The sequence below is a fragment of the Melanotaenia boesemani genome, chromosome 4 (genome assembly GCF_017639745.1).
Source record: "Melanotaenia boesemani isolate fMelBoe1 chromosome 4, fMelBoe1.pri, whole genome shotgun sequence".
Lineage (NCBI taxonomy): Eukaryota > Metazoa > Chordata > Actinopteri > Atheriniformes > Melanotaeniidae > Melanotaenia > Melanotaenia boesemani.
The window spans coordinates 17,330,298-17,345,013 of record NC_055685.1 but is presented as its reverse complement, the minus strand read 5'-3'; the positions used below and the strand labels follow the sequence as shown (position 1 = coordinate 17,345,013).

The 14,716-nt window shown below is 37.9% G+C and overlaps 1 protein-coding gene across 2 annotated transcripts in view; it reads left to right on the top strand.

Annotated features, from left to right (window-relative positions):
- Nucleotides 1-1,718: 1,718 nt before the first annotated feature.
- Nucleotides 1,719-14,716, top strand: part of coro2aa (coronin 2Aa) — a 44,245-nt gene continuing 31,247 nt past the window's right edge. The window contains exons 1-2 of one of the 2 annotated variants that reach the window (XM_041983950.1): nucleotides 1,719-1,807; nucleotides 1,926-2,074. In XM_041983950.1, coding sequence (XP_041839884.1) covers nucleotides 2,060-2,074 — 15 coding nt within the window. In that variant the 5' untranslated portion in view covers nucleotides 1,719-1,807; nucleotides 1,926-2,059. Of the gene's footprint in view, nucleotides 1,808-1,925; nucleotides 2,075-2,435; nucleotides 2,474-14,716 lie in introns of those variants that run through there. The other variant, XM_041983949.1, reaches the window with a different exon arrangement.

Here is a 14,716-nt window from a genome sequence, read left to right as displayed (position 1 = left end):
TTTACACATAAAAATTAATTCTGTGTTCAATACAGTTTGGAGGTTCTGATCAGGCATAAATCAAAAGACAGCAGCTGTTCAGCTACTGTATCTGTACACATACAAATAACTTAGCAATGACCTAAATAGCATCCAGGATCTATGCAAATTTAGTGGCATACATCCCGCAGTGAGTGTACATCTCTGCACTATACTGCCCACATGTCATCAGGCACACTGACTCAGAGGCCCGGAGGCCAAACTGATGCTAGGCCTGTATCGATGGCTCTCCCTCCCTATTTCTGTGCAATGCTGTCATCATTGCCGACTTTTTAACTTTACCCCAGAACATGAAAAGCAGATTAACGCCTCAGTTCAAGTTTGTCTGCATATTCACAGACAAACTTGAACTGTAAATATGCAAAAATTATCTGACCATGTCATGTCAGCTAATATTTCCTTAAAAAGCAGACACCTTAAATCTTGATTTAAAACAAAACCAGTAAACCATTTCATAAATTTTCACTTAATATTGAGCTTTGGAAAAACAAATTAAGCATTGTGCCTGTGGCAGCTCCCAGTTATGTTATTTAAAAATAAAGTTATTAGTACAAATTGGTTGGGAAACTAAGGAGGCTTGAGATAGGATTTCAAAAGGTTTATCTCATTGACTGAATTATAGTGGCTGAAATGATCTTTTATAGCTGACAGTATAAGCACTGATGTGTTGCTTGTGAACGAGTCAGTTCTTTGTAGAAAACGAGAAGTTTTCTGCCGAGAATCCATGGAGGTGGGAGCTGGATTTTTTCTTGTCTGGCAAACCATGTGACCATGTGAGGACAGACTATATTTTGTGAAAGAATGAAGGAGACAGTGTTGACAAGTTCCCTTGTTTCAAGTGACTTTTTTCTTGGTCTTGTTTTTCTGTAAAGTCACTTGGAAATATCATCAGTTGCAGGTTTTGGGTTTTTGGGGCTTGTTTTCTTATGTTTAGTTCCTTATTTGGGCTTGTCCTGCTTCCTTTATAAAGCCATCCCTATTCTTTCTCAGCAGTCCACAATAAGGCAACAACCCCTGGCTGCAGATTGGAAAACGTGAACGCAACTGTCCTGTTTTTTTTTAGGAACTAGTGTCCACAGCCCTGTTTCCTTGGTTACAGCGGCCATCCTGTCCAAACACCCCTAGCCATTCATGTACAAAGAACTTCACCAGACAGAAGTTACCCAAACAAAAATACAATATGTATATATATATATATATATATATATTAAAATATTAAAATGTTACACTTATTTGCTTTCTTTGTTATTAAAAGAAATGCCCCAAAATAAAAATGGCTTTTTCTTAAAACATTGAATAAAAAAATCTAACCAACACGCAAACCAAACTGCTATATTTGGCTAAAATACAAAGGCTGTAAAAAGATATTAAATGAAGAGACTTTGGGGAGCCATAAGAGCCGAATCTAAAGGACCCAAGCCAAAAGAGCCGACTCTTTGAAAAGAACCGGACCTCCCTTCATCATAGAGGAGTTAGTAAAAGTAAAATGTGACATAATGAAAAGCAGACTTTAGTATTGTAGATAATCTTACTTGGGCTGCTTTTATCTAGTGCACAGTGTTGTGTAGTGTTTTTATTTGACTTGTGCTTGTTTTTTCAGCCCTACACTGATGCCACATGCGTAAAATCAACCTGATTGCCTCGCTCCTCCCTCCTCTTCCTCCTTCCATCCTCTGCTCCCATCTCTGCTCATCCAGCGTCCCCCTCCTCTTCCTACCTCCGACTCTTGGGATATTTTTTCCAGGTTGGGGAGGGAATCGTCCTTCCTGTGAGTTTCTATTTTTTCAGACTTCTGGTACTCTCAAGGTTAAGCCGGGCATCATGACTTTTACAGTGACCAACATTCAACTGCTACCGGTGATATAACACGACACGTCCCTGCACAGGCGACTGCTCCACACACACCACACACAAACCCAGCACCTCCAGCAGCAGCAGCAGCAGTACCAGCTCCACCGCCGCCGCGGCGAGACCTCTTCCAGGGCAAATCCACCTCCTGCCGCCGCACCCCGCGCGCCACATGACCGTCTCAAAGGTGAGTTCCCTCCAGCTTTTTGGTTTCAGGTTTGTTTGTCACGCGTCTCGGTAAACGGATTGTGCAGGTTGAGAGCCGCGCGGTGTTATTTGTGGCTTTGCAGCGTGGCTCTGACACGCAGCTCTGCCATGCGGCTTTCCAGCCTCTGAGCGGACACACAGCTCAGCGTCAGGTCGCAACAGGATGCCTGATCAGGGGGTTTTCAAGTCGCAGTTTCTTGATCACACAAGTGGACAGCTGCTTCTATCAAGTCAACTCACCAACAGATGATTTAAAAAAGGAAGTCTGGAATTATTTTTTGTGGATTGACATTATCAGCTAATTCCCAAATAAGGTTATTATTTTCTTGATGTTTGGAGGTAGACGCACATGACATTGCACACCAGAAGAGTTGAAACAGTAAGTCTGTTGAGAGAAACATGGGTTCATGTAGCTCTCTGATCAAGCTATACAGTTTGTGTTAATGGATCAAGAAGAAAAACTGCTTAAATGTGAAAATTTTCTAGATTAGGTACCTTTTTTGCAAATTAAATACACAAAGCAACTATTGAACTTTTCTTTCAAGATCAATTTGCTGATTCTGAACTGCATTTGCTCTTAGTTGGTCAATCCAAAACACAATGTTGACGTTGTTGTTGCCACATTATGATCATAATATGCTCCACTGTTACTGTGATTATTCCCGTTTTCACTTCTGTAAACAGTTACTTTTGCTCTGTAGGTGACTGTTGGGCCTCCAGCTCACCAGATGGTTCAGATCCATTGTTTTACTGATTTCTTTCCAAACATAAACAAACAAGACAAAAGAAAAAGCTTGGTGTTTAATGACCCGAGTCTAATGCTGACCACGTGGAGCGGTGGGATGAATTTAGGACTTTGTGCCAGCTCTTGTAGTGTGGCAATGGACATCACTCTCACAGGGGCAGAGACGGGTGCATGCACTGTGATTGGATGGGCCAGCAATTCATGGTTGCTTATAGATGTTTGTAGTGCAACACTACGACCTTATAGAAGTGTAAAATCCTGCGGTCAGTAATATCTCAGCTCTTGTTTTAGCATCAACTTAAATTTGAATGTTTTATTTGAATACAGAAGGCCACGAGCTCAATAGTGGGAGTTATTTGAATTAGTTCTCATGTATAAAGTTATATTTACAAGTAATTTAGTTGTCTCTCCATTTGTTTCAGCCTTAAATGTGTGTTGTTAAGGTCAAATAATAACATTTAATCATTAGATTAACATTTAACCATTAAGTGTAGAGCTAATGGCTTGAAGGTGATGAGTTAGGTTGTTTTTTTTTTAATTTATTTTTATACTATTGTTAAATGCAAGTTGCAAACGACCACACAAAAAGAAAAGGAAATAGGCTAAGATAACCAAACTGTTACATACAGTTTTCAGTTGATTTGACAAACTTGTTCCTTTATGTTCTAATAATTTTCTTTTGCATGATTGGAGCTTAAGTGTTGATCTATGGGACCTTCTCCGAGCTCTAAAAATGGCCTATTATGGTCATTTGCAGCTCTATATTTTTATTTCTGGACTCTACTGGAATAAATTAGTATAATTCAGAGTTTAGGGAAAAAAAGCTTGTTAGTGTCCCATTCTTTAAAAGGTTCTAGTTTTCCACTTTTTTTTTTTTTTTTTTTTTTTTTGAGGGGTGTGTGTATTGAGTACTTCTGATCAGTGTCTCACCTGCAGTAAAACGCAGTCAGTGCGCAACCAGTTTAAAAATCAAAGAGTAATAAGAAAGCAAAGCTGACAGCGACTCGGAATGTGGCAAAAAATAAAAAAAAGGGAATTTTTGCCATCTAAAGCAACTTAAACTTGAAATAAATTTCATAGTGGATGGAACTAATCTGATAGAATAATAATTTTTAGATTACATAGTTTCTCTTTAACTACTGTCTCAATTTCCGTATGGAACTAAAGAACTAATAAATGATCTTCATTCACAGAGAGCTTTTTATTGCAGGTCCATCACTAAGATGCAACGGACTGAATTAAACTGTCCTGGAATGATTTTGTATTTTTGGCCATTAACTATTATGCAAATTAATGTCAGATGCCTCAAATCAGTTTGAAAAAAATAAAACGAGCGATTGATCAACAGGGCTCTATTTGACTTGGCCTTGCACTCAGTTGATAAAGATTCACATGATTTCAGTCAAGTGTTTCACGTGGCTTATTATTTTAGTTATTTTGGGTCTAGATTAACATTTATAAAAAATTAAATTAAAATCAATGCAAGCTAGATAAGAGACGGGATTTAAAAATATTTTCCTGCTTCATTTAGTTGAATACAAGTGGACTTACGTGTCAGGTGTAACCATACATTAGTGATTTGTAAAATTTCTTTATGAACCTTATGGTAGTAGTGTATGAAGCACAAATTATTTTTGATTCTTGAAGTTTCTATTCAGTATAACTTAATTTATACTAAGGCAAGCTATTGGTATATTATACTTCAGTATGCATGTTGTTATGGAAAGTCATTCCTTTACTTTGTCTTCATGCTAAGCTAACGTCCTCATAAAGGTTAGTCATGTGTCAGATATGCCCCTCTTCTCTTTTACCAGAGCTCATGAGATAAACAGCAAGGTCAGTTACAAGCCTTCAGCTCTGTTGCGGTTTAATGCAAATTTTCTTGCATTCTCTTAACAAGGAAAATGCTCATAATCTGCATGCTGTAATTCACCCTCAGGTCCTCCAGCTTTTCTTTCATAGGCCCAAATATTTCCGGGCTGTATGAGGTAATATTAAATGGGACAGCAGGAGTCATAACTTTGTATGCTGCTACGGGTCATGGCTGCACTAAGTAGACCTGCCATCTACCTGAGTGGCAGATTCCTGCCAAAATAAGCATTAGACTGATGAGTTTGCTTCATATCTTCACTGGTGTGTGCAACAACTAAGGGTAAACATTGCTTGTTGAAGTACAATAGTTAAAAAAAAAAAAGTCCCCAAAAGTTTTTGATGAGTTTGTGGAATTTATATATTTAGTACTCACCTCTTATTAATTCTACTTTCTTTACACTGCTATCTGTACAACACAAACCTCAAGTCTCTATTTTCTTTTTTGTCCGACAGATGAAAAGTTTTTTGTTACCTTGACATGTTTCAACTACATCTGTGGTCTTCCTCAGAAGGGTCACGTGACGTTACTGTGACATGTCTTATCAGCTGTTAAATAGGCTGTTTTTTGCAGGCTTGCCAAACTTCTTTCTCATCTGTCTGACAAAAAAGAATATAGAAACTTGGCAATCTAGAAGACGGTATGAACCTGAGCAGATTCAAACACAAACCTGTATTCCTGGCATCACACAGACTGTTAACACATGCCAGAGATTCCCACTCTTTGTTCAAACTGTGACTAGTCTCGTTTGCTATGTAGAAGCTTGTTTCTTTATAAGCAGTCACTTTATTGTTTTTCTACTGGAATCTTTCGGAGCTAAATGGAAGCTCTTATTTGGTTTCATCTTGTACATCTGCCACCCAAGTTCCTCAGACTACAGACTTCCTGCTGCACACAGGTATCAAAGTCCTGCTTGTGAATTGAAGGTGTGCTTTTGAGCAAATAATCTCTTGAACTTGAGGCCTTGAGAGGCAGAAACTCCTCTCAGAGGAATACGTGGCTGTTAAGCTGCTGTTATTAAATAGTAATAATTAATACAGGAAGCAGATTTGTCTTTTACCTTCTGCAACCATTAAGAAAATCTTTGTGCTGGCTGGAGACCTGAGATGATATGACATTATCTTATCTAGCAGACACATATGTTTGGAAATTTAAGCATGGATAAGACGTTCATAAAGCGTTCAGTCAAAATGAAAGTTGACTTTTTATTGACAACAAGCAATTTAATCTGCTGATGAATATTTTTAAACTTATAGTTATAAAGCATGTCAGTCCTCTCGGCTCTTTATGATGAAAGAATGAAGTGGTTCTGAAACTCTGATAAGTTGCGTGTTTCATCTGTTGAATGTGTCAAGTTTGTGGCATTTTAATGGTTCATTAGGTGTAAATCCACACACAGGTGTCAAAACCAATTACAGGGCAGTGAGTGTTGATATGACCAGGACCAGGTCAGACTGTTTGTGCGTTTACGGATAAAGAGCTTAGTCTGTTTTTATTGTCTGGTACATTTACCGCTAGATTTTAATATCCTTTAGCATTATTAAAAGGTTTTGCAGCCAAATAAGTTACAGCCCCAATTATCAGACCATCTGTATGTTATTTGTATCCATGGTAGCAGCATGACTCATGGGCTGCCAGTGGTTGACTGGTTGTCCACTTTGATCTGACTGAAAACATCTCAATAAACACGGAATAAACTGCCATGTACTTGTGTAGAGATATTCTACAGGACATTTAACAATACCCAACAAATCAGAGCTGTATGAGCGGCACAATAGAAAGCGATTGAGCAGGTTGTAGCTGATCAATGTGCGATCTTCCTTATTTTATCTGTTAGTATTTTACATCCTAAGGATATTGTATCTACATGATAAAATCAGCTAAAAACCTGGAATCCTGAAGCATCAGGAAGCTGAAACTAGTTAATGTTCAGCATATTTTTTTCTATTTCTGAACTAAAAGTAGTGAGTTTAAATGGGTTTTTGAACTGCAGATACATTTGCTAAAACAAAATGTTTAAATCTGTTTACTAGTGCCAGTAATAGTATGTTTTGTTCTATGGAGGCTACAGTGTGTTGAGAACCAGTGCGGTTACAACCACAAACCCACTGACCATAAGACATTATTTCTGCATTGGTTTTAACCCAAACTCTCATTTAGCAGAGAATAGCTTGTCTAGTTTTAGCCTACTTCAAGCCCAAGCGGCGTAGTTCTTAAAACTTTATTTCTATATAACAGAAACAACTGTCAATATGTAATACGCCTGTCAGGATTCTGCAAGCCATGATAAAATGATAGATGTCAATCACCAACAGGGAGTTTTTTCTTTTCACTACTGGTGCATTTGGACTTGATTTTAGCTCAGTTTTCAGTCACCGGAAATTCAGACGTAACACCAACGTGCCCAAGTCCCATACTTGAAAAATTTGATTCATATAAAGATATTTTTCCAAGTGCATATATCACAAAGACCTAGTTTCAATGCATTTAAAATGCTTGAAATGCAGAGTTAGACATCCTGTAAGCTGCCAACAAGAGGCTTCCAGGACATCATAAATGAGAACCGTTAAATACGTCACTGTAAAATTACAAGATTCTCTTTACTGCTGTAACACTAATGCACAGGACCTTCTGGTAATCAAGTCCTCATACAGGCTAGAGGTTAAAAAGACATTGTTTTTTTTCCCAGAGGAGAAACCTGCAACTACAGCAACATGAAGGTGTGGCTTTACACTGCAGTCTGTAGACTGTGTTGGACAACAGTTAAGCATAACTTTATTTAAAAAAACTAGGCTGGAGTACTATTTTTGACTGTACCAAGGACATTTGCTTCAGCTACAGTGAACTTCAGCTGATTTTCAGAAAGGTAAAATTGATAAAACCTTATCGCGTTTGGTCCTTGTGTTGTTGCTGTCAGTTTCAGTAAACATGGATCTCTGAAGAAGTAGTCAACTGTGCCCAGTCCAGACTGAACAATCTTCATAAAAAAGAGTGTGTTTACATGGGGGTTAATGGATTAATTCCTATTGAAGCCAATCAGAGCTGAAGCTGATTTAATAACCTGCAACTTATGTAGAGTCATTTGATGTGGGACTGAGTACTGATTAAACAAAATACTTTTTGCATTGCACTTTAAAGCCAGATGTTAGCGGGTGTTACTGGGTTCTATGACTAATATAACAAAAGGATATTGTTTATGCACCATTCATGCATTTCTACTTTCCTCACTGTGGATGACATCACTGATTTAATTAGAAGTGCCTGAAGCTGAATGAGGTCATCTCACATTTCATCTGTAGCTTCGCCATCGCAGAGCACACTTTGTGCCTTAAAGTGATGATGGAGAACTTAATGTTGCCAATGAATGATGCCTCATACATGACTATGCCTCCAGAACAAATCCCCCAGGTGTATCCGACCCTACAGCCAACGCTCAACAAACAGCATTTCATTACGTCTTTGTCAGAACCCTTGCATGGATTATTTGATCTGAAACGGTGAACTCACGGCACAATCAGTAAAGTCTGTTAGTCTGCAACATCTGTTTGGAAACATTAGCTCCCACAACCTGGTCGTACCAGAACCCTCCAGTGTTTATTGAACTGAGCGAAGGTTATAGATAATTTTCTGATGTGAAAAGGATCTTGTTCCTCCTTTCAGAAGCTTTACAGCCTCTCCTTTTAGCTTTTTGAAATCCAAACAGAATGCAAAGTTATTTAGTTTTAAAATAGTTTATGATCAAGTTATGCTTCTAGAGTGTTTGCTTCATAATTTTGGAAATATTGAGAAAAGCTTAATAAGACTGGGCAGAAAATTTTAATTCCTCAGATACTCTTATTCAGTTTTTGTCTACAGTTGATTGTACAGTGTTATAATTATGTGTAAGCAGGGATGATGTGACAGCTGTAAACCCTTTTCAACACTTTTCTTTAAACATGCAGATGTTCAAATTTGAGCAGACTCATTAGCTTGTGATTTATGGGTCATTGGTGCTCGCTTCACTACCAGAGTGAATACAACATTCCCAGGGCATTAGAAACAATCTGCTGGTGGACATGAAAGATGATTACTTTACTCGTCCTGACAATGGTTTGGAAATCCTTGTATGCTCTTGCATAACTGTGGAGTCTGCCTGTGACCACAGAACCTCTCTCTGCCATTGTCCTGAAAATCATGAGCTTCCCTGAACAAATCGGGGCCTGCTGTCTCTTGTCACTACAGGGCTGGGTCATTCACGGAGCCACGCAAGATAATGAGCTTTAAAACCATGGATTTGAAAGACTTGTTTGAATTTCAATCTGATCTTCTTCTCTTTGCTGTTACATCACTGTCACTCAGATCAGGCGTGGCAGGCTGTTCTGCACGTTTGTAACATGACAGCTGTCCAACTGTTTGAGTATTATCTGCGGCTGCTCCCACGTGGGTCAAACGCAGAGGGGATTACTTTAAAAATGGATAAAGATAGCATGCAGATTTGTGCACAGTGCTCATTGGCCTGCAGGAAGCCGAAACTCTGAAGACCACAGAAGAGGTGAAACCTTGGCTTTTGCCTCTAAAGTGAACCAAACCGCATGACTGTGTCTGCAAATAACATATTTTTTTCAAATTTATATTGTAACACTATGATTTGATTGAAAGATCTTGTTATCTTCTCTTTACGTCCACCTTCTCTGTTTTGCATGTGTTGAGATCTTACTGTTGGGATTAAATCCTTGAAAACGAATCTGTGTATTTCAGGTTTTTCATTGGCAAGCGTCTATAACTATTTTGAGATAAAGATTTGTCTTGTGCACTGGTCGCTTCAACCATCCAGCAACCCTAAATTGGAGTAAGCAGGTACAGAGGATGGGATGGAAGGATGGAAGGTCGTGGATGAACAAGTCTTGCTAACTTCAGAAATAGTTTCCAAAGACTAAAGCATAAACCCAGACTCAGAGTAACTCATAACATATATTTCAGTTAGACAACCCACGAGTTGATGGATTAAAGCTTTATCGAGCATTGGTGGTCAGACTCTGATTCAATCACTCCTAGTGCATGCCTGGTTTTTAATCAGTTAATATTGGAGTAAATGCTGAACAATATTTTCTCTTTTAACCAGAGCCTACAGGTGCTTGCTGGTGTAGCAGTGGCTTGAAACAAAAGGAAGCAATAAGCAGTAGTCATGGCAGCAAGGGAGGAAGTGTGCAGCTTAAATAAACTGCCCAGATTGGATGGGTGTGTTCGATATGTAGCATCAACGTTTGAGGCAGATCACATGGGATGCAGCATGGAAGCTTGAGTTATCTCGCAGGCGTTGCTTCACATACGGTTAGAGAAATGGGTGCTTAAACTGAGTATTTCACACAGAAATTGATAAGGGGTGCTACAGCAACATACAGCATTTAAAACATGAAGACGAAATCATACTCTTCTCAGACCTCTGAATAAAATTAGGAACCTCCTGAAAAGCATAATATAGGCTCTTTAAAGCAGTGGTCAGTCTGAAGTGCTACATTAAAAAAGATGGTTAGAGCCAGCTATATTTTAATTTTGGAAAAAAAAAAGTCCAACTTGTAATTTGATATTGTAGCTTTAGCACCATCATGAACTTCTGAAACACCTGGCCTGAAGCAATTCCAGTGGGCTGCAGTGCTATGTTGAATGCCTGGTGACTTGCTTAAGTGCTAAGCTAGCAGGTGAGTCAGCAGATTTGCTGTCATAGAGTAAGATGGCCGCTTGCTACAAAGATAATAAACTGCCTCATATTTGTTCATTATTTACAGTGTAGAACACAAAATGGCTCCAAACATTGCTTCTCAAATTATTTGGTGTTGTGTTGTACCCCTTAGGTCATTTTTGAGACTTTGCCATGGTGTGAGTTAGTCAAGGTGAAATATAAAATGCTTCACTGTGCTGATGCATTCATCTGAACAGCCTGTTCTCTGTTGCTGAAATGGGGGCCTCCATTTTAATTTAACCCACTTTTTAAAATTGAAGAAAAACTAAGGGGAGATAAATATGTGGACATAATTTTTGGTACCCTTCTGTTAAAGAAAGAAGCCCTGAAATGTCACAAAAATAACCTTAAACCAAGTAAAAGTAATACACATTTATGGAAAATTAACTTTACTTTAGTTTTAGTTTATTCACACACATAAAGAAATACAACATTTGATAGGAGTGTGAATACAGCTTATAATAGGTGGCCCAGTTTTCTATAAACAAAAGGTGATGGACAGTGTGTGGACCAGTTATTCTGTGGTTATATCAATTAACAAGTAAGTAGGTAGGCATGCAACAGGAACACAAAAAATAATCCCAGTATTATAGCGCATTAAATTAATATTTATGGTCGAGACATAATAGAACAATGTAACATAATAGAGAGAAATCACAACAACATGTACAAGTAACCTTGGGGTGGAAATCAGTAATCTATAGACAGGTTCTTGATTAAATTAAGAATTTTCCTAATATTAATTATACAGTGATAAAAGTTGCATTTTTAGTTTTTTCTTGAAGATGTAGACGGAGTTAGACATTTTTAGTTTCTCATCAAACTCAGTCCAAATCTGTGGTCCTCTGCACACAATGCTAAAACTGGAATGTTTAAGTTCTTTTTTCCCAGTAATTCAGTTTTTTATTGTTGGTGGCAAAGGTGTGGGTAAGAAGAAAGATTGGAATGAAGTTGCACAATTTATGGTAAGTTTATGGACAACCTGGTGCATAACACAAGCATTTTAAATATAATTACACTCAGAAAGCCTTAAGAAACTGAAATGATGAAACAGGGGTCGCGTTGGAGAATTAAACTTAGACTGCGACAAACTTTTGAGTTGGGGTTCAACAGAATCATTTTAAGAAGCATACTAATGAAAATTGCCTGGACGAACAAACTTGTTTTCAGTCAGTTTGCCTATTTAAAGGTTGAAAAGTAGTCGCTGTGCTGTCTGGTTATCGCTGAACATGGACCACAGAAAGCTCAGTTTTAGGTTTACTGTAGCAACCATTGTGGGCTTTTCCTTCAGGTGTGGACACGCAATTTCTAAATAAATTCTGATGTAGCAAACTTTTAACTTAAAGGTCTGATTTAATGAACATTCATCGGTTCCCTCTTCTAGAGACAAAGCTAACGCCTTCTACTGTGCTTATTGCCATAGTGCTGAACCTGCTTTATGAGCCACTTTCTAAAGACACTACTCATCCTAGTTTATTAGCCCCAAAACACTCAATAGAAATATTTTAAGTTATCCATTTTTTCTTAGAAAGTTTGCCTCTAATTTGCTTGACAGTTATACACATCTAATTTGTAGTCTTGTCCTTTCTGCAGTCAGCTGGTCTTAACCGTGAGGCATATGGGTCAGCAGAGTCTGATTCATTATTCATGAATAGAAGTAGATTACCTCCTCCATGGTGTGTGTTCACCATATTGATTTCCAAGCTGTAGAGTGGCTCTAATGGTTGTACTTCCATGAAAAATGCTTAGACCCTTTAAAGAGTTGTTGCCTAACAGTTTAGGTAGCAGCTGTGTACATTTGTTTTTTTAACTCAACAAGATGTACAAGTCGATTACAATAACCACCTCAACCTACAGTTTGTGCAAAAGGTTCTCATTGATATGTTTAAAGTCCCAAGCATCTTATTTTGTATGTGATAATTAATACATTCATTGCTTCGGGGAAGGTATATTTAGTCCACCATACAGCAGCTGTCTGACGTCTTTTTTTTTTTTTTTTTTTTAGGAAATTTTGTGCAGACATTTGTGTTTTTTTCTGATCACTTGGTACCTCTAATTCCCATCAAACCTCATCAGGTCAAAACAAAGTGCTCAGTGTTCTTTCAATTTATAGCCTGTGAAGGTGTTTGTGACATGCAGAGGATGTTAAATGTTATTAACTTAAACATTTATTAGGATGTTAGTGTTCAGCTCAAATCACTGCTGCCGCTTCACAGAGCTGCTAGCATGCTTGCGGACTAGCTTGCTTTTTAGAATTGCTTTTATGGCAGTCTATAAATGTCTATAAAAGTCTTATATTCTTGTACACTTTGATAGAACTTGTTTTTTCCTCATCAGTTTGGAGAAACGCCACGCTCAGCAGGACAGCGAGCAGCACTTTGTGTATGTGAACCATCAAAACATGTTAATGCAGTTAGCTAATGGGCGTGATCTGATAACAGGGTGTGGACTGCAGCAGTGCGCCATCTGTGTATTGTTTATAGAGAAACACTGAGTCCACATAAAGGCAAGTTAATACCCTCGAGTCAAAGAAAGTGAATCTCACCTTGACTACAGTTACTATGGAGAGAGTAGATGGGTAGCCTATAGCTGCTCATTGATGTTGTATTAATTGACTAGATGAGGATCTCTGTGACTTGTTTGGTCTGAGGGACAAACACATTGCCTCTGCTGAATAATTAATCATCCATCAGCCCATTTGTTGTTTAATATTTATTATGTATATTTAGCAAATGGCTGATTCTAGAACAAAAAGTCTCTTGAGCTAAATTTAGAACATTTGGGACAAACCTCATTTTGTATAGTTGCACATTTTCCTCATTCTCCTTTTTTTTTATTTGATGCTGAATATTTTATCATAAGGTTATGCTGCATAGACCACTGGCTGTCTGCAGAGTGGCTTTTTTATGGTTATAATTAACACACGATAATAAAAATCCTCTTGAGGCTATGACCTGAGAGACAACTTCTCTGGTGATATGATCCATAATTGTAGCTATTTCAAAAGAACTTTGTTTGCTCTGCAGTTATTTTTTCAATACACATTTCTGTAACCATTTCACTCAACTGATGACAAGTCTTGCTTTTCTCCTTGGAAAAAATCACCTTAAACTAATATGCCTCCACTTTGCGCAGCTTCTCATTAAACAGCAGTTAGAATAGTGTAATACATTTGAAAGGTTGTGTCTCTTTCACCCTTCTAAAGACCTGAATGAGTGGTTGTGTCCAAGCTTTTCCGTGATTTTGCAACACGTAGGAAATATAATCAATAACATTCATGTAGGATGTTGCGTAACCTTACTGTTATGATGAAAAATGATAATCAGGGGTTGTTACAAATCTCAATTTTCTGCTAAGTGCTGCGTTTACAGTGTTTGATATGTGGATACAAACTGAACAGTAGTTATGAATGCTCAGCATTCTGTTGGTCTCAGATTACTCTGGTCTTTCCAGGAACCTTTCAGGGCAATTACAGATACATATCAGCAGGCCAAGCAGGAAACTGCTATAAAGCTATATTACTTGCAAGATTAAACATTACCAAAAAGTTAAAAATAATAAATGTGGTAGCAGAATTTAGTTCCAACTTTCGTCAAATTTAGCATAGCAAATATTTGTCATACTGCTGAGTGTATGAGGCTGTTATCTTTTTGTCCCAATCATATTAATGTCACGTCAATCTGTGAAATGATCATCATATACTGAGTGTTAAATGAGTGTTTTAAGGTTTTACTTGGCAGTGAAGAAATTGACTGGGTTTCCAGCTGTCTGACCTGGCAGACATTTGTTGTAGTATTCTTCAATGCACCTATATGTATAAGTACACTGTAAATCTGCAAAAGATTACATTTTTATGTTTGTACTCATAGTTAACTTTATGTGAACATGAGACATAGGTATAGGGCAGATTTTGAGTTGAGTGCTTCTCTGATGTTCATCCAGGGTTCTTTGGCTTTGATTACCTACGAAGGTGAGTAAAGCTGTGATCTCATTGAATGGGAACTGTTTCAGTTGAATCAAATGTGAAAGAATGAGATGCACTGCATGGGCATGCAAACATACCATATTCGGGCTGGAAGTGAGATCATCATGAAACAATGTACTTTAAGCATCTGTATGACAAAAGTGTTCTCGTGTACAGCTACAGGCATGAACAAAATAGTTTTCAAATGACTTGAATATTTTATCAGATTCCCTGTTGCCCTCATCACTTTGTCTGATGATTGCCATCTTGACTTGGAATTGCATGAATTAACAAACTGCGCTGAGTCACCTCTGATGTTGTGTT